This window comes from Sprattus sprattus (assembly GCF_963457725.1).
Source record: "Sprattus sprattus genome assembly, chromosome: 2".
NCBI classification, from domain to species: domain Eukaryota; kingdom Metazoa; phylum Chordata; class Actinopteri; order Clupeiformes; family Clupeidae; genus Sprattus; species Sprattus sprattus.
In genome coordinates, this window is record NC_137921.1 from 29,860,646 (window position 1) to 29,880,606 (window position 19,961).

At 43.2% G+C, this 19,961-nt stretch overlaps 2 protein-coding genes across 2 annotated transcripts in view; both read right to left on the minus strand.

Moving 5' to 3' along the window:
- The window catches only part of znf648 (zinc finger protein 648), a 28,972-nt gene extending 27,473 nt beyond the window's left edge, over positions 1 to 1,499 (minus strand). The window contains exon 1 of the mRNA XM_080832833.1: positions 1,212 to 1,499. The gene's annotated coding sequence lies outside the window, so the exon portion shown is untranslated. The remainder of the gene's footprint in view (positions 1 to 1,211) is intronic.
- On the minus strand, positions 1,372 to 19,502 carry sec16b (SEC16 homolog B, endoplasmic reticulum export factor; the record flags this gene model as incomplete). The annotated part of the gene is made up of 24 exons (XM_080832829.1): positions 1,372 to 1,509; positions 1,816 to 1,871; positions 2,503 to 2,620; positions 5,588 to 5,665; positions 5,752 to 5,868; positions 6,060 to 6,088; positions 6,580 to 6,900; positions 7,147 to 7,231; positions 7,714 to 7,821; positions 8,418 to 8,555; positions 8,824 to 8,929; positions 9,101 to 9,212; positions 9,335 to 9,452; positions 10,831 to 10,912; positions 11,985 to 12,082; positions 12,687 to 12,929; positions 13,251 to 13,389; positions 13,855 to 13,916; positions 16,234 to 16,385; positions 16,569 to 16,686; positions 17,254 to 17,329; positions 17,587 to 17,692; positions 17,780 to 17,865; positions 19,207 to 19,502. 24 exons carry the CDS (start codon positions 19,500 to 19,502, stop codon positions 1,501 to 1,503), a joined length of 2,853 nt encoding a protein of 950 aa, XP_080688955.1. The 3' UTR covers positions 1,372 to 1,500.
- Positions 19,503 to 19,961: the final 459 nt, after the last annotated feature.

Consider the following 19,961-nt stretch of genomic DNA (forward strand, 5'->3'; position numbering starts at 1 on the left):
ACTGACATTAGTTAGCAGATAAGTTATCATGAAGAAAGCATTAACTTGAGTAGTACCAAACCATAAGAAATGATGCATGATGATGATGGCTTTGGTTAATAATGAGGAATGCATTAAAAATTGCATTTATGTCAAAAATCCTTTAAATAACACAACTGTCCAATAAACTTATAATAAACTAAATGTCGGATGCAATTAAACATTTGCCAAATGAAATGATGCATTCTGCAGTTAAGGCTTTACTCATGTACTCTACTGCAGGTTATTGATTTGTGGAATTCTTCATGTTGATAAGCATCATCAATATGCTTTGGATTAGAGACACCCATTTGATCAATTAAAGAAATTCAAGTCAAAGAGAATGTAAATGACTCAGGAATTATGTACTGTTGTGTCACCTATTTACTATTTATCTGTGGGACTCTAGCAGGCTTAAGAGATTATTTATATTTACAGTATACACGGCTGTTTTTGGTCCATATGGGTAACCTCAGTGTGTGCTCATAAAATATAACCTGATGGCTTTTATTGACTTCATGGCATTTCAGAACCTGAGGTGAAGCTGAAGGTGCAAGTTCAAGTGCGAATCCAAGTGGCAGAGTGGCACAACACAATTTCATAAAAAACAACACAATTTCATAAATCCTATATTGCTTGGAATAGGGAGTGAGTCAGTGAAAGTTGCCAGGCGGACTGTGGTATGGGAAGTATGTGTTATTGGCTGTTGGCACTTATCAACGCCATGCAGCGAAGTCAAGCCTGTCACCATACACCATGCGGGACCTGACTACCTCCACCAACCCCCCCCCTCTGCACCTGCACCCTCAATCTGTTGCGTGCTTAGGCAGTTGGTGCAAGAATGTCTAAGAGGGTATTCTGGTCAGGCTGAAGTGTTTATGCTGCTTTTGCCTTCTGCTGATGGTGCAAATGACACAAAAGCACCCTGCCACACTAAAGATGAGGCTGTTGTGGAACATCAAGCATGTCAGCAGCACCCCCCACCCCCACCCCCACCCCCAACCCTAAAACCCATACCCTTAAGCCCCCCCACCCCCAGCCAATCCCCCAACCTCGACCCCAACTTGTTGTTGCCACACTGGGAACATCCCCCACCAACCTCTTTCCCCCAGTCTGGACACTAGCTGCAGTCCAAGCTGCCCCTATCTCCAGTCATCAGCACAAAACGATGAGACTTCAGCTGTTGCACTTACTCAGAGGAGCTGGGCCAAGCCCTTAAAAGCCAATTTTACCCCCTCCACTTCGCCACGCGCACTCATATTCCCAGCTGCGCATCACGTCCAAAGGCCGGAAACCCCCAAAAATGCATCCAAAAAAGGAGTTGTGTGCCAGTTTGCAAGTACTGCCGTCCTGCTTCGGCACATGGCACATGTGGGCAAAGTGTGATATCCATCTCTGAATGCTCTTTCACTTGCTGTCCCATCCCTGAGGTTATCACCGACTTTCCTGCCATCCTGAGAAACTCTTTGGGCCTGCCCGATGTTAGGGACTCTGCGGACACACAACAAGGAGCAAACATTAGAACACACTTTAACACACACACACACACACACACACACACACACACACACACACACACACACACACAAACACACACACACACACACACACACACAGACACACACAAACACACACATAGACAGTCACAGACAGACAGACAGACAGACAGACAGACAGACAGACACACACACACACACACACAGACAAATACATACACACACACACACATACACATACTCACAAACACACACTTGGTTTTGGTCCACATGCTGAATAGCAGTAATCACTGGATCTCACCTGTGGCATGGTCCCATGGTTCGGTGTCATGCGAACCCCCAGCTGCTGACCTGCAGCTAAATGAGAAACCAAGATGTGTCACATCGGGAAAAATGTCCTTGGCCATGCCAAACACAGATTGAGTACAAAGTCTTCAGTGCTTAAAAAGCTATTTTAAGATGGCCTCAGACCACTCTCAGAAGGACTCTGGATCTTAAGAAGGTAAACAGGCTGAATTTCTGCTGTTGATGTGATGAACTGTAAAAGGAGAATCGTCATGCCAAAACTGTCAAATGCATCGCAAACACAACTGAGATGCAACATTTATCTATCAGTGTCATCCCCACCAGCGAACACTTTAGGGTTCATTTTGGTCCCTAAACTTTAGAAATGTGATGAAATTCAATCGTGTCTCTTGCTACTAGGCTCCAAACATTAAGAGTGAGTCCTGACTGCAGAGAGCTGCTCACCCAGGACAGGACACTGGGGAGCTGTGCACAACAAACAACCAGGAAATTAAAGAAACTCGTCCTTATTTTGCCTCAGAAAGCAGAAATTACAGATACTGCCATAACACCCAACAGCACATCCTGTGAAGTTCCTTTTTTCCAGAGTGAAAGCAGTGGGGATGTCTCACACCAAAGTTTTCCTGCTGATAATAATGTTACAATGCCATACTAGTTAAAGATAATAGACTGTCAAACTTACCAGCTCGCCTGGAGAAAGGGTTAACACCTGCTGACAAAGGGGGAGCATGTAGTGGTCTAGAAGATTCTGTTGGAGTTTGAAGCGGCCCAGGGAAGATAGTGGGACTGCTTGCTGGCTCCTACGAAATGCACAAAAATTGAGTACCGCATGAGTTGCATTGCTGCCCCGCTCAAAATGGGTCAGTTATACAAGCACTACTTTAAAGACACACTGTGCTATTTTTTTTTGACAAAGTTATCATGGAACAACAATTTAAGTGTTACAGCACCTGGATGGGTACTTGCCAAAGCCTAACAGACTGTTTGTTTTCCAAGTGAAAAAAAATGGGTTAGCTATCGGTTTGACCTACTAATATATGCTGAGAAGTGAGGCAGTATTACTGCTCTTCAAGCTCTTCAAGCTATTTCAGCTCTTCACGTCACTTTGTAAAAATTAAAAACCAGTATGGTGCTTCTTACAGCTTGTTTTCAAATGTTGGATCAAATATCCATCACTGGCTAACATGCAAAAAATGCAATGTTTTTCTAGCATTTTTTGTAAACAGTTCTTGTAGGTCAATGATGACCTTCCTACTAGTGATGCTTAGAAATAAATGTATTACACAGTCCTTGTTACATTGTAATTACAGTACACAAAGAACAATGTAAAACACTAGCACACATGGAAGAGAACATAAACAATCTGCAGTTATGACATTCAAACTAGTCCTAGTTTATGACCTTACCAATCATTATTTTGTTGACATTCATCATTAGTAAATATTCCAACTGTGAAGTCTTGGCACACTGCAGTATGGTATAAATAAATATTTTATATATATTTATATAAATACTTTGATAGGTGAAAAATCACCCTAAGTTACTTCAGGACTCCGGAGTTGTCAATATGTATATTTATTCAACAAGAACAATTGCAATCGGACTCACTCACAAAACAAGGATGAGAAGTGAAGCAATTTCACTTCGGAACCACAAGGTTTATATGCTTAGATTTGTCTAATGCTGACGCCGTAAGTGTAAGAAATCATAGTCAAAACAAGGTTCTCGTCCGAGCTTCTTGCACATTCACAAGGTTAAGGAAACAATAAGTGGCGCCAGTGAATCAAGTTACACATAATACACAGAGACACAGAAAAGCCATGTCTCTGACAAAAGAAAAGCATATTAGATCATGATTAAAATAAGGCACTTGATTCATATATTCTTATGTTATTAAGTGTTTGTAAATAATCTCCATCATACTTATTTTATAAATAAATGTATTTACATCCCAGATTTAAACTACAGAATACAGAGGGTCCCCTTATTGCATTTTAATCTTTTTTTTTATTCTGCAGTAGGCTCCCTAATCATACTCTATTGTATGCCGATCAAACATTTGTACTCTTAAAGGCTCAGTCCACAATTCTAATCCCATACTTTTTTTGTCAAATTCAGTGATTTGCCCTTCTTAGTCCTTGAGCTTTCTGTTCAGTGTGTGTGCTCAAAAAACCTCTGTTCATTCCCAGTGTTCATACAAAGTCCTGACTGTACATGGGAAGCAAATAGAGTGGCTCGCACCAAGCCATGAATAATCCCAGCCAATCAACACAGAGCTTCAGAAGGACGGAAGGGAGGGGTCTAATTGAATTGACTGTTGAGCTCAAATATCGATAACTTAAAAAAAAAAAAAATGTAAACTGATTCATGGACTGCATCTTTAAAGCCAGCATACTGAGAGGAGGAGTGAGACAGTGGAATAAGTTCAGAGGTTCAAAACGTCTAGTATCTAGTTTTTACAAGAACCTAAATTTAAAGATCTTACAGTTTTACTAAGATGGTTACAAGATTTAATAGGAGTATAAAAATGTTTTAAAATGAGCACTGAGGTTTAAAACAGAATTCAATATCCTTCAATATCCAACACTCGGTGTCTATCTTAATATAGTAAGAGACTTCTTGGCAAATTACAATGAAGAAATCAAATCAAAACGGGACAGATATACAAGCACCACTTTAAAGACACACTGTGCTAATTTTTGACAAAATGATCATGAAACAACAATGTAAGTGTAACAGCACCCGGATTGGTACTTGTCAAAGCCTTACACACTGTTTGTTTTCAAAACAACTACAAAAAAATGGGTTTCTCACAAATATAGTCTGTTAGATATCGGTTTGACCTACTAATATATGCTGAGAAGGGGGCAATATTACAGCTCTTCAAGCTCTTTACGGTGTTCACGTCACTTTGTAAAAATAACAACAGTATGGTGCTTCTAACAACTTGTTTCCAAATGTTGGATCAAATATCCATCACAGGCTAAAATGCTAAATATGCTATGTTTTCAGGCATTTTTGGTTAGCAGTTCTGGTAGGTCAATGATGACCTTCCTAGTAATGCTTAGAAATACATTTATTACATGGCCATTGTTACATTGTTATTACAGTACACAAAGAACGTTGCAACACACTAGCACACATGAAAGAGTAGCACAAGGAGCTTGTCTGTAAGTTATTGGTTTGACCTACTTATACATGTTGAGAAGCGGGGCAGTAATACTTGAAGAGCTTAAGTCACTTTGTAAAAATAACAACAGCATGGTGTACAGCAACTTCCTTCATGTCACACATTACACTGAAGTAACAGTGACACGCAAACCTGATTGCAGTTCCACCTACAAATATGACCAGAATGGGAGATTGTGCCTTCTCCTCGCTGGGGCCACGACTTTGGAACAAGCTCCCGGAGAACATTAGGGTTTTGGATTCCCTCACCACTTTTAAAGCACACCTTAAAGCCCATCTATTTATATCTGCCTTCACCTAAAGTCCTGGTTTCTGTTTGTATTTCTTTTCTGTATAGTTTTTAGAATGCACTGTTTTAATTGCTATTTTTGCACTCCTATTACATTGCATTATTGTTGTTGTGACCTTGTCAAGCACCTTGAGACGTCTTTGTATGTGAAAGTCGGCTATAAAAATCAAATCCATTATTATTATTATAAGTGCTTGCTTTGTTGCTCAGTTGGACCTGCTTGCATCACCTTTTACCGGCTCTTACCCCCTTATTCCCTTTAAAAACAGCCCCGCCATCGACATCATACCTGAAGTGGGGTGGAAGGCGTGGCAACATCGCTGGCCTTAGTCCGGAACCAGCCTCTGAACCAGCCCGCCTTTGAGCCCTGTGGAAAAAAGAATAAATGATAAACCATAAGCATAGGAATGTCCTGTGGTAAAGGAAGGGGCTTGGTCTGCAGGCGCCACCCACTTTGCTTGGTTGGATGCTTGCCGGCTCTTCGGTTTCGGGCTTTGGATGGTTTGCTATCTGGGTCAGCTCTGCCAAATCACCGCCCCCCAGGGTCCCCCGGTTTGTGTAGACAGCCATCTACAAAAGCACAGGTTTACACTTAACCCAAGGGCATCTATTTTTTCACCTGCGTAAAAATACGCCGCCAAAACACTGGACATATTTGACACCAAAGAACAGCTAATGTCATCAAAACACAAACAAGAGGCCTAACATGTTTATCACAGACACAGATAAAAATGAATAATTAGATCTAAATGATCACCTACCATTGCTGGTCCCTCAGAGAGCCCGAAACCTATAGGGACAAAATAAGATCTTAATCTTATAATATAATATATATTTCCTCTTTTATATTCAACTGACAATCCCATCACATACAACGTTAAAACTAAGCTTCTTGGCTCAATTAATTTGTGATTTCAATGCAAGGGTAACAAGGGGGAAATGATGGTGTAAAAATATAAATAATGATCTCTCCCTTGTATGTCGCTTTGGACAAAAGCGTCTGCTAAATGACTAAACGGAAATTATAATTTGCCTTGTATAGTTTTAACTACATGTTAAAGCTTGTTTTGTAACTGGGATCTTCTCCACAAGATGATACATTTATATAAGAATATAATTAGATATAAAATAATGCTGTAAGGATAGTTTATTATAGTGCTTTGTGTTCACCTAAACAGGCTATAGTTATAAATAATTAAAAAATAATAATAATTCAGGGAACTTTTGGTAAAAACAAAACTATGTCATGAGCAGGCTGAGAGCGCTGTCGTCCATCGTGACCTTGGGCCTCTGTCGGAGGAGAGCTCAGGGATGCGTCTTCTGGAGGATGGTAATAGGAGTCGCCCTGAATGGGGAGGAGACCTGGATGCTGAGGCGCACTCTGTGAGGGAGGCTCATGTCCAAACTCAGGCTCTGCGAGATGGGGCATGATTTGCTGGCTGTAGCCCGACAGCTCTGGAGCCTCCTGCATCAGCTGACCCACTGCTGGAGGAGCACCCATATGGGGATGCCACTCCTCCAAGGCCTCACTGGAGAGGGGGTCTTGCAGGCACGCAGTGGAAGAGAGCGCAATCGTGCCGTAAAGGTTGTCTGAGAGCGCACCTACAGCAGAGGCACAGACATGACACACTCAAATTCAACACTGTCACACACTCTCCTGTCTCATGTCTAGGAAATTCCACAGCTGATAAAAGCATTAGGCTTCTCCATGCTCCGTTAGCGGCAGCAGCCATGGCAGCTCTGTCACTGGGGCATCTTAAATGTGGTTCTGCCCTCTAGTGGGCGTTTCTGGGAACACTGTGTGGCATTTACTGACATCCCTTGGCAACTGTGTCAGAGATGGGTTACCTGAGCAGCCTCCGTTCTCATCAGGGGCCACAGTGTTTTCCACTCCAGCTGGCTGGTACGAGCCAATAGCAGCCCAGTGCTTCATCTAAGCAAAAACATATGGTTTACTGGGTCTCTGGCACGACAACATAGGGAAAGACTGACATGGCGCCACATCCTGTCAGGATATGTCATGCCTCTGTGCCACATGGAGTCAAAATATAATTTTGATTTAATGGCCATGTGATCTGCTTGATATCTTAAGCAGGTCGAAATCTCCAACATAAATAACTAAAGATAAAAATAAAACATGCACACCACTTAGAAAGCATATGTGTATAAATGCTAGGAGTTACATTATTAGAATAATTTATAGCTTTTGCAAATGCTTTTATAGTCTGCTAAATGGCATTAATAACTTAGTATCATTGACTTGTATCATTACTTAATGTTACTAAAGGTTTGAGCTTTTTAAAGCACCTGTAAAGCAGTGAGTCTTTAGTAAATAACACCAGTAATCAAAGTCCTGATAACTACCACCATTACACTGAAAGAATATGTTTCTTCTTCATTGAACCACACGGGTACCTGGGCTCCAAGCTCTCTGGTGCGGAGCTGCATCAGCCAATCAGGCTCCCCAGAATCCTCGTCTGCCCCTGCCAACGAGGCCTCTTCGTGCCTCAGCCGGTCGGTCAGCTGTGGACGAGGATCAGGGTAAACACCATAAGACACAGAGCTCCCAGCACAACTACAGCGCATGGGTCTCACGGAGGAGTATGCCCTCAGGGCGGCCAACTGAGTACGGGCTTTACGGTGGCGTAAGGTCAGTACAAACAGAGGTCTTGGCAAAGCTACAGCACGTGGGTCTAACCTTGGAAGAAGAACACAGAGAGACCTCAGTGCAGTGGACAGGTTATGTTAAAGGATGACCATAGGCTACTTGCAGAGCATATACCTACAAACGTGCAGGTTTGTGTGTATGTGAGTGCAGGCATCTGTATGTTTGTGTTTGAGTATGTGACCCCATTAATGCATGCATATGTCACATGTATGTGTGTCTGTGTGTGTGTGCGCGTGCTTGCGTGCATGTGTATGTGTGTGTGTCTGTGTGTGTGTGTGTGTGCGTGTGTGCTTGCGTGCGTGTGTATGTGTGTGTGTGTGTGTGTGTGTGTGAGAGTGTGTGTGTGTGTGCGTGTGTGCTTGCGTTCGTGTGTATGTTTGTGTGTCTGTGTGTGTGTGTGTGTGTGCTTTCGTGCGTGCGTGTGTATGTGTGTGTGTGTGTGTGTGTGTACCTTTATCAGTTCTTTCAGCAGCACCACAGGGGGCTCCTTTAGTGTGAGCAGAGTCTTCCCCACCACCTCACAGTAGTGGAAGGCCTGAGAGGCTAGGCCACAGTCCAGCAGACGACACGCGTAAACGAACTTATATACCTGCAGACAAAACACACATCACACCATCACAAATATCCCTCACACATACGGGAACTTACCGGTATACTACACTGGCAGAGGGAGTATACAAACACAATATATAACACTCCTCATGCATTCAGGAAGTTCAACAGCTGCAGACAGAATGTATACATTTGTCACCAGCAGAGACACTGTGGTATGGTATGGTGTGTGTTGGTGTGGTGTGGTGTGTGGTGTGGTGTGTGGTGTGGTGCGGTGTGGTGTGTTGTTTTGTGCCCATTTCTACCTGAAAAGGGGCCTCAGCGTAGGCTGTGTTTCCAAGTCTTTGGCTGTACTCAAACACCTCTGTGCACTGCATCGCCGAGGTCTGGGCGAACTTCAGAAAGGGAAGACTGCACAAACACAAAACACATCCAAACATCCACACACACACACACACACACACACACACACACACACACAAACATGCTTCAGCTTTACCTCAGGCTTTGAGTGTGTTTGAAGGCTGTCCTGTTTTCTGAAAACAAACGTGACTGTTTCTTGGTATCTTGTCTAAGCCTTACCTGTGGCTGCTGCCGAGAAGCACCAGGCGTTCAGCTTTGTTTGTATAGACACCAAAGGGGGAGTGGGAAGTGAGGTAGCAGATATGGGCTGCGTGCAGCTGCCCCCTGGAGGCTACGAGAGGAATTACATATGTTTGGCTTACAGCTCTATGGTCAGGCACTGTCAAGGCCAAACCAGGCCTCATTAAAAACAATTGAATGGCATTCCCTTCGATGTGAGAGGGTACAACATACCTAGCGTGTCTCCCATGGTAACGATAGCCCTGCGGTGCGTGTCACAGTCCTCAGTTTCATTGGAGAGCATGACGGCCAAATGAGGCTTCCAGTCACCCCACCTGTCGCTCCCACAGCACTGTCAACAGACCAGAGCCAACATGGAGCTTCCTGACATCACAGTGCATTATATAATACATTGCCAACTGGGGCCAGGATTGTTATACTGGGCTTCCTGAGTCAGTGACATTATCAATACACCCTTAATCAATTAGTTAGTTAGTTAGTGCTTTTTTTAGCTCTCTGCGTTCAATAGAGCATACTAAGAGTTACCAGTACAGTGTGACCAAATGTTTGCTTGTTTGACCACAGGTTTGCTTATGTTCCTGCCCAGATCTTCCATTGAGGACACAGAGGTCTTGTTCATGTTCATCGTTCATTCATGGTCATATTTCTGCTTGAGGAATTGGTGTCTTTAAGCACAGAGAAAAATGAGTGACAGACTGAAATTAACTTACTAACTTACTAAACTAACTTACTAACCTTACTTACTAAACTAACTTACTAAACTAACTTACTTAACTAACTTACAAAACTAACTCACTAACTTACTAAACTAACTTACTAAACTAACTTTTGGAAAGGAAACAGGAGAGAAGATGCTAACCCAGATTTTAGGAAATATAGCGGAAGCTACATTGACCAATATTTCCTATTATCAAATAAAACCAATTCATGGATTAGTTATTTAGACTTTTGTTATCATTCAAGAAAATCAGCCGCTTTTGACCTTTGCATTTTTAAATCCTGCCTACGGACAGGCAGGGCAGAGGACACTTCTGTCTGAAAATGTAGGCCAGAGATATATCAGAGAAGGATGAGAGAGGGGTATATCAGAGAGGGGTATATCAGAGAGGGGTATATCAGAGAGGGGTATATCAGAGAGGGGTATATCAGAGAGTGGTATATCAGAGAGTGGTGAGAGAGGGGTATATCAGAGAGTGGTGAGAGAGGGGTATATCAAAGAGTGGTATATCAGAGAGTGGTGAGAGAGGGGTATATCAGAGAGGGGTATATCAGAGAGTGGTATATCAGAGAGTGGTGAGAGGGGTATATCAAAGAGTGGTATTTCAGAGAGTGGTGAGAGAGGGGTATATCAGAGAGTGGTATATCAGAGAGTGGTGAGAGAGGGGTATATCAAAGAGTGGTATATCAGAGAGTGGTGAGAGAGGGGTATATCAGAGAGGGGTGAGAGAGGGGTGTATCAGAGAGGGGTATATCAGAAAGGGGTATATCAGAGAGTGGTGAGGGGTATATCGGAGAGGGGTATATCAGAGAGTGGTATATCAGAGAGTGGTATATCAGAGAGGGGTATATCAGAGAGTACTATATAAGAGAGTGGTGAGAGAGGGGTATATCAGAGAGGGGTATATCAGAGAGTGGTATATCAGAGGGTGGTGAGAGAGGGGTATATCAGAGAGTGGTGATGTCATGAGGGGAAGTGGACTGAGTGTTACCGTGGCAACGGCCGGGATTCTCTTGGATAGCAGCTGGAAGAGCGTTTGCAGAGGGTCACTGGGAGAAAGGCAGCCTGTAAATCTGAACACACACACACACACACACACACACACACACACACACACACACAAAATGTATTTCATGTTAGGGTAGTTTTGAACATTAACAAAGTTAGACATGCTCAACAAATTCATGCAACATTAATTTCAAGAGTTTACTAAAAGCCCTCAAATAATGGTATACACACAGATCCAGACTAATAAAACCAATACATTTCCAACACACATTCAACAAACATCATTGTGAGTGACACCCAGTATGTCCAAACAGACCATTACAAAGGTGCTGAAAAGGGCAGATGTTAACTGTTTAAATGGCAGAGCATGAACAAGTTCATCCTCGTGCGCCTTCAACACACACACACACCCAGTGCCTCCAACACACACACACACCCTGGGAGAGTCCGCCGTGTGCTCCTCCTATCTCCTCACATATTATGCACATAGCGCTAAAGACACCCCACAGCATGGAGGCCAAATCCTCAGGCTAGAGTCAACAGTGTTGTATTACACGTTAAGCGATTTGCTGGAACTATGGCCCAAATGATACAGCGGAGCAGCTCCGATGAAACGTAGGGATGGTCAGTGCGGTGGAGAGGCCTAAGCGCCTACACCTGTCACAGGCTGCCTGACAGGGGGGAAAGTAAATTTAGACGTGACCTATTGAGAGAGCCGAGGGGGCCATTTACACGGCTTACACTCGATACGCCTGAGACACACACCTCCACGTGTTAATAGATCACGAAATGAGCCCTGACAGACTCCCACATTAACCACTCATGAGGCACCGCTTCCATAGAGGGAGGTTTAAAGGAGAGCTGTCAATCAGTTAAAAACAGAGTTTAATAATTTATGATTTGCTCTAATTATCATGATTAATTGCAAAGTGTGAGGTGAAGGCCCAAAGCTGTCTGTAGTGTGAGGTGAAGGCCCAGAGCTGTCTGTAGTGTGAGGTGAAGGCCCAGAGCTGTCTGTAGTGTGAGGTGAAGGCCCAGAGCTGTCTGTAGTGTGAGGTGAAGGCCCAGAGCTGTCTGTAGTGTGAGGTGAAGGCCCAGAGCTGTCTTTAGTGTGAGGTAAAGAGTTCTCTGCTGCACCTGTTCAGGACGGTGGTGTACGCTCTGTTGTCCATCTTACTGGCCAGGAACAGGGCGTGACCCCACAGGCCACTCTTCATGGCAGACTCCAGAGCCTCCTGGGGAGAGAGATCATCACATCAGGTGAAATGATTTCAGACACACCAGGTATCATGTCAGTATTGGTATTGACCTGGCAAAACTGCTTGTCATCAGACGTTATGCATGCCAAGTGTCTGAGACAGATAAGCATGTAGGACTTGATTAAGCCACATCAGACCTGATTCTGCTCTCGTGAACTTCTATAAAGACTGATCACATCTGTAGCTGCAGATGAAACATATACAGCTCTGGCTAAAACTAGGAGTAGATTGTAAAATATTCGAATGAATATGAACAGTAGTGTGATAGTGATTGTGTAACATTATTTAAATGAATGTTATGATGACAGTGGCAAATAGTTGATCATGGAATCAAGGACAGTTAAAGGGATATTGATAGTGCCATCATGGTGATAATGTCTGTGTGTAAATAATAATGATGATGACTACATCAATACTTTTGATAATAATGGTAATAGCAACGATAGCTATCATACAAATACGCATACAATCATTACTATGATTATGCTTGACATGATGATTTGGTAATGAATAATATGATAATGAAGCTGAAGATTATTATGAGGGTGATGAAGATGGTGGTAATGATCACGACAGAGACCTTCTTCCTCCCAGAGAGCAGCAGCTGTGTGTAGTGCCTCAATGCCTCCTCCGCAGACTCGGCAGGACAGGCCAGGGGGTTTCCTGTGAGCAGGTCACCCGTGTCCAGGGGCTCTTCCTCGGGCGGCCGATCGCTCAGGTCGATCAGGCTGGCCTCCTCCTCCTGCCCAGCTGACCCCTCACAGGCTCCCAGGTGGAGGGTGCCTCTCGTCAGGAGCTCCGCAATATCAGAGCCCACAATTCTCTAGTAAACACATGAACACAGGCATAAAGATGACAACAGTTTCATAAACAACTCAATCACCTGATACCGGCAAATTCCTGTTCTATGAATTCAATCCAATCATAGAAAATGCTACTCCATATTTAACCTTGTCTTAATTCCCTACACTTTCAAAATGATATTCAGACGCTTCATTTCGCTCAGCTATTGTATATTTAGATCATACAGTTTATATACACTTACAGAAAAACATTTAAATTTTTCATTTCAGTCTTTCAAAATATTACCACTTCATTGTTGATTACGAAAGCCTACAGCTGTACACTTGAGTAGAACACCTACTCCATTCTGTCTGCAGAGCAGTACCAGCAGGTTCCACAGGAGGGCAGCAGAGGCAGCATCCTGCAGCTTGACATCCTTCAGACAGACCTCTGCCATCTGCAGAGCAAAAGTGATGACATCCACCTTGTGCAGGTCTGGCCTTGGAGGAGATAAATCAAAAGGGCAAGGTTTCCCAAAGCCTTCTCAATGCTACATCATTCATAAATTATACCATACGGTGTGCCATAACGTTTCAATGTGTTTCCCAGAACGTCCTTAGCTGAGTATACCTTCTGTGACATTTACTTTCCTAAGACTGGTTTTGACCACTTTTAACTATACCTTAACACAGTTATCATACTCATCTCATGCATGCTCAGACCAAAGTGAATGACAATAACCGATGCCATAAACATGGATTCAGTACGTAAGAAGGTTTCTCTCGAGGGAACTCTTAAGAGATTAGTTGGGAGCCAAATAGAAAAGTAAACATTTTCATAAGGTATAACTTTCAAGTCACTGAGAGACATCGAGAACCCAGCCCTGATACGCAGAGGTGTTGGGTTAACTTGTTATTGTGATGGCTGAGATATTTGTTCAAGTGTTATCTGAGAGAGGAAGCTACCTGGCAAGGGGTCCAGGGAAATCCCGTAGGTCCTTCTGTTCTTGTGTGTCCCCAAGGATTACCTAAGAGGATACAGTCAGAGATGGGCAGTATTTCAATTACTTGTATTTGAAATACTAGTTAATTTGCTTTTGAGTATTTTGTAATTTGTATTTGATAGGGCCGATAAAAAAATCTAATGTAATTTGTTACAAAATACTTTAGAGTGGAGTAATTTTGTATTTAAAATACTCAAATTACTTTCTCCAGTGTTTAAGCAGAAGGAGATTTTTTTTCTGTCGGATTCTACCACGAGACCATCTGATCTGCCTCTGAATGTCATTGTCGAATCAGTCAATTTGCCAAAAGTGTTGCTTCTTATGGCCCGCCCCTTTTTGGGGCGAAAAGGAAATCACCCCAGATCTCTCTCATTGACGCTCATGTTAAAGCAGAACAACGGATCAATAGCTATTCGCTAAAGGTATGCTAGCAGCTAAAACTAACAAAATCTCTTGAAATGTGCTGACTTTGACATTATGACAAACTAGTCAACTCAACGACTGTCCTTACACAGTCAAACATCAAGCAAGTGCAACACAAGACAAAGCAAGACGTCAAATAAGCTACTTACTAGATCGGCAGAAAGTAAACAAGTCAGGCCGGCGGGCTGCGGCAGGCAAAACTACAGAACGCAGTTATATGCCTATGGACCCTGGTATGGTAATGGCACGGGGGCTATTCTCCATATTAAAAGTCATTGTAGCGCTCCAATTTTTTGTAAGCTGTTATTTTAAGGTTAAACTGCTTATCCTAACCCTAATTCTGAAGTATAATTGTTGCATAATGGGGCTTTAAATCAATTTTTTTTCACAAAACAGGGTAGTGGTCGAAAACTTAGAAAGCTGTCTTGATCCTTGTCAATTTATCTTCATTAGTACACCGACTTAAAGGAGGTTCTTTCAAAGAGCGAATCGAGTTGTTGCACTGAACGTTAGCCATCTTGACACAATGTGACTTGATGAAAGCCGTGTGATGTCCTTATACGCAATTAGAGCTAAGGTCCGGGACCCGATCTGGCACTCCGCGCCTGGGCGAGACGCTCTACTTTTTGAATGAGGCGCGCCTCATCTAGGACGCGATCTGCGCTCCGCGCCGCATTGCATAGAGGCAGGGGCCCGGGCGCACATGAGACTCTTATTAAGAACTTGGCCTACTATAAACATTGTTGAGACTCTTACTAAAGATCTTACTCATTCTCACAGAGACAAAACAAATAGCTACACAGTCATTTATCTGTGTGATGTCACATGTGTGCGCCAGTGTTGTCAATCACATGTGGGCACCAATGTTGTCAAAGATAATCTGTAACTTGTGGAAGTTGTATTGTTAAACAGTGAGTACTTTGTTAGATTAAAGTGTAAACTTTGAATACAAATGCTAGTACAACTTCTATACGTTATCTGTAAGGTTGTGAGTGTGCAGTGGTAATGTAAGTTGGATTCGTAAAACGTATTTTAGGAAATAAATGACATTGCTTGACGTGTAGCTATTTGTCTCTGTTTTGTTACCGACTTTCAACTTAATAAAAATCTCAACAACATTTATAGTAGGCTACGTGTATTGTTTTGTCTCTGTGAGAATGAGTAAGATCTTTAGTAAGAGTCTAAACAACATTTATAGTAGGCTAAGATCTTTAAAAGAGTCTCATCGGCGCGGAGTGCCAGATCGCTTCCTAGGTGAGGCGCGCCTCATTCACAAAGTGGAGAGTCTCGCCCAGGCGCGGTGTGCCAGATCGCGTCCAAGTCTTTACCTGGCAATTACGTATGACGAAAGCATGGTGGGGATAGCCCTCCCGGAAGCCATGGAGATTGCAATGAGAGCCCTGTGGCGGCGGTTACAAACATGAAAAAAAGGATACGGAACCACTGGCATGGGCCCGTCATAATAGCCTGCACCTGGCCCCGTGGTTACTACGTTACGGTACTGAATAGCCCAAACCTGAATGTTCGGCTATACCAAATTGTGAGAAAACTGAAAATTCAGAAAAAGTATTTCCTGTATTTTAAAAATACAAAATACATGTATTGTATTTTGTTACATTTTCTGGCAACAGTATTTTGTATTTTATTTTGATACATTTATTTGAGAGGTATTTTGTATTTTGTAACAAAATACATTTTGATGTATTTTTGCCCATCTCTGGATACAGTCAAATCAACAAAATGAAACTTTGAATTGCCCATATCAACAAATAGTTCAATGCCTCATATACTAGCTCATTATGCTGTAACGTGTTGTTTTAAATCAGGTCCCACTGCACAATGAACTCTTGAGAAGCTCACTAACCATGTAGAACCGCCACTGAACCAGAGACATTATGACCCACATGGGGTGCCATACCTCTAGGCTGTGGAACTCGACAAGGGCCCGCTCCCCATCGGAGGCAAAAGCGGTGCTGATCCGAATCAGCTGTCCAGCCGGACCGAAGCTGACCACCGCATGAGGAAGCGTGAACTTCAGAGGGGCCGTCAGCTGGGGCACGGTCTCTGTCTCTGGATACAAACAGCACACTCATCACTTCACCTGTTCACGTCTCTCTGGTCAGCAAGAACCTCAGCTCAGATAAGATGGATAAGACATACTTGTGTGATGCTATCTCTATGGCAACTGACGGTGGAGCAGGTCGGGTTCTGTTCAGAATGAGAGGAAGTTGCAATCGAGGCGTGACAACTGACCTGAATAGGATTGCGGGATGGAGTCGCTCTCCTCAGCTCCATTGATGTACTGGCTGAGCTCGTAGCTGCTGGAGGACAGGCCGGACGTTCTAGAGCCGGCCAAGGCTCCTGACTCATACTGGGAAAATGATTAAAGTTATTAAAATCATGAGATATCACCCATAACACATGATATTAATCATGAACATCTTGTGTAGAAGATTTCCATTCAATTAGCTAGATAATAAGCACAAAAATTATAATAATAATTAATTGAGAAGAAAATTGTGACATCTCTATTGAATCAGGAGTGTTGCAATAAAAATACATCAGACGCCCACTGACACACAATGTATGTGTATGTATTTTCTCATTTGAACTGTGGACAATGTCCGGAGTTGCCCCTTCACATTTGTAACACACAACAGGAGTTTGTCCATGTCAGACACGTTATCACTATTCCATTTGGTTTAGGCGAGGGGTTAAAGTACGCTGCAGAAATCACTGTGTTTAGTTTACAGCACATCAAAGATGGCTGAGAAGCCTTCTGACTCATCAGTAATAATGATGACTGCTTTTTGCGTTGATGTCAATATTAGGTGTAATTTGGCACAGAAAGTGAGTGAAAAGCAATACACAGGCAAGCAGAAAGGAGTACAAAGCAACGACCATCCTAAACTCTGTAACTCTCAGGTCAACTGTTTACCTCATCACTTTTCCTCCTGTGGTTGCCCTCTGATTGGTTGTAGTCATACTGTGAACTCTCCCCTCTTTGGTCATAACTGGAGAGAGTGTAATTCAACAGGAAGTGATGTTAGCCTCCACGCTAATTTACAGTAGTACTTCACACTGTTGGTTATGAACACACATGCTACAATAGCCAGAAGGCCAAAGGAACTATATCATGTGTAAAGTAAAGTAGTTGTGTAAAGTCGTTTTCTTCACAGAAGCACAGAGCATCAAATCTCGGCTAGGCTGTGTATATTTCACCTATTATATACTGTATATTCCACCTTTTATATAATGAAATATACATTACCGAAAGTACTCTTGGTATGAAGGTCCACTCCAGCCCTGCTGCCCATAGCTTTTTTCTGGAGGATGGTTTGTTCGCCACTGGTCCTGAGCTGGCCAACCACCAGCACCTATGTTTATATCACTCTTATCAATCATTAACGAAGAGTTAAAGCATTTATTTGTGCAATAAGACTGAAGTCATGCTATTTTAGTACCCGGATGTTGATAATGGCCTCTTTGATAGGGGTCATAGTACCCATAGGAGTCCCTGTAGTCCCAGTATGTGTGGTCATATCCCTGCCTGAAAACAGAAGAACACCTGATAGTTGAATAATCAACCAACAGAATTGTCACTGAATACACAACACTCACCTAATGAACTTTCACACCCAGGTAATCTAACAGCACGAAGTTTGCAAGTCCACACACACACACACAGCTGCAACACTCAACACACTGTTGCACACCAAAGGTATATAGCCTACCTGCCATGAACACCAAATCCATCAGAAGCCAATCGTTTAAGAGCCCCATATTTATATACTACAAAGGCTTACCACAAGCCAGATACAAACAGCTACTGAAAGTTCAGCATGCAGACCCCAGCGATATGCCAATGAACAAACCCTATCAAACTAAAGTGTCTCTGGTTCTAAAGTACTGAGCACCTCTCCATCTATTGCTATGAAAAACTAAACTATACCTCTCTAGTCTTCAGTGGTGTACCGGGCTCGAGGCGACTTTGAACGCTGAACTCGTGAGTAGACAGCAGACCACAGATATAGCCCACTGCCTAGCTCCGAAGCGTACCCCCACCCAGGATAACCACGAAAAACAATAAACAAAACAACAAAGCAAAATAATAAACAAGTGCTCCGATGGAAGGGCAGCACAGCTACCCAGCTGAAGCACCCTAACTAGGAGAGTTCTCAACACAGTGCCTATTTACTTACCCTATGCTAAACTCTGCAGTCTGGTCTCCACAACAAAAGGTTCAAAGATCTCGGACAAGCCCCCAATTTGTTACGACCCGGCTCTTGAGCCGCAACAAATGAGGAGCCAGACCACAGAGTTGTACGAAAATAAGGTTTTATTTCTATATAACTAAAAGTAGTGGATAAAATAGTGACTGCAAAACAGCCGCACCAACCGCATGGTGTTCACCAGCTTCCAATGCATGGTGAGAATGCCAGCCCCCTCTGAAGGCAAACAGCATGGCTTTTATCAACAGGTCGTCAGGTGTGGACAATCAATCAAATTACGCCCATTCACCACCTAAAGACCATTGCACTGCCACTGCAAAGCCAGTAGGGGTGTAGACGGGCGTAACACCATATTGCAGAAGCATGCTGATTGGTTGTCCCTGCCAGGACAAAGTTCGGGATCCACTGGTTTACTCTATTACACTACAGACAAGTATGGAGTAGCGTAGGCTAGAGGCTTTGCTGAAACAACAACAATGCTATCTGCTATCATTAAACAGTTAAAATTACATTTATTAACGGCGCTGAGTCCTGAAAACTAGACAGTACCCACAAAAATAACTGGGTGTTCAATCAGTTTTTGCCATTGAGATTTGAATCCATTATCTAGAGTGGGCATCTGTAATACTCCCATAGGTCCAGGTGTTCTTGAGACTGACCTGGAAAGGGGTCGAGTGTGTGGATGATCGTAATCCGGCCTGCGATACGCACCACTGTGACTAGTGGTCTGATCTGGCCTAGGGGCAGTACTGGCTGGATAGTGAGCATATCTGGGGTCCACAGCGGACCATGGTCGCTCTCGCTCTCTGGTGTGCACAGACGGGTGGGGTCCTGGTCCTGTTAAGTGAGAGGACCCGGGGTAGTCGTCTCTGGGACGCTGCTGCTGCTGCTGCTGGCGATGTGCTGGATGAGCCTCTCTGCCCTGGTCCTGCCAGTTATCTCCTCTGGACGCCATGGTCAGATCAGCGCCAAGTCTGGCTTTAGGGCACAGCTGTCATCTGCTGAGGCACCACTGGCCTAAAGAGGGAACATTTTAGAGTCTAGACCATTGTACTTGTGAGGAAACCCATCAAAATGTGTTTTACATTCATATATAAGAGGAAAGGTTTTCTATTACAAATGAAACCCAACTTTACATCTCACAAAGACAGTGTGTGTGTACTTCAAGGAAAATGTAGAAAACCAAAAGACGAATTAACCCAGTCTAAATACAGTTTGGGTTTAATTTCGAACGGAACTTAGCGGAATAGTTTTGTAATGAATCCAAGGCTTTTTTTTATAGACATGCACTATACAGAACAAGACTGGGAGAAATCAGATCCTAGTAGGCATACCGCACAATTTCCTTCCTTGCAACAATATAGGCTACAAGTCGCATATTTTCACTACGCAAAATATCCGATGCTAAAATGCC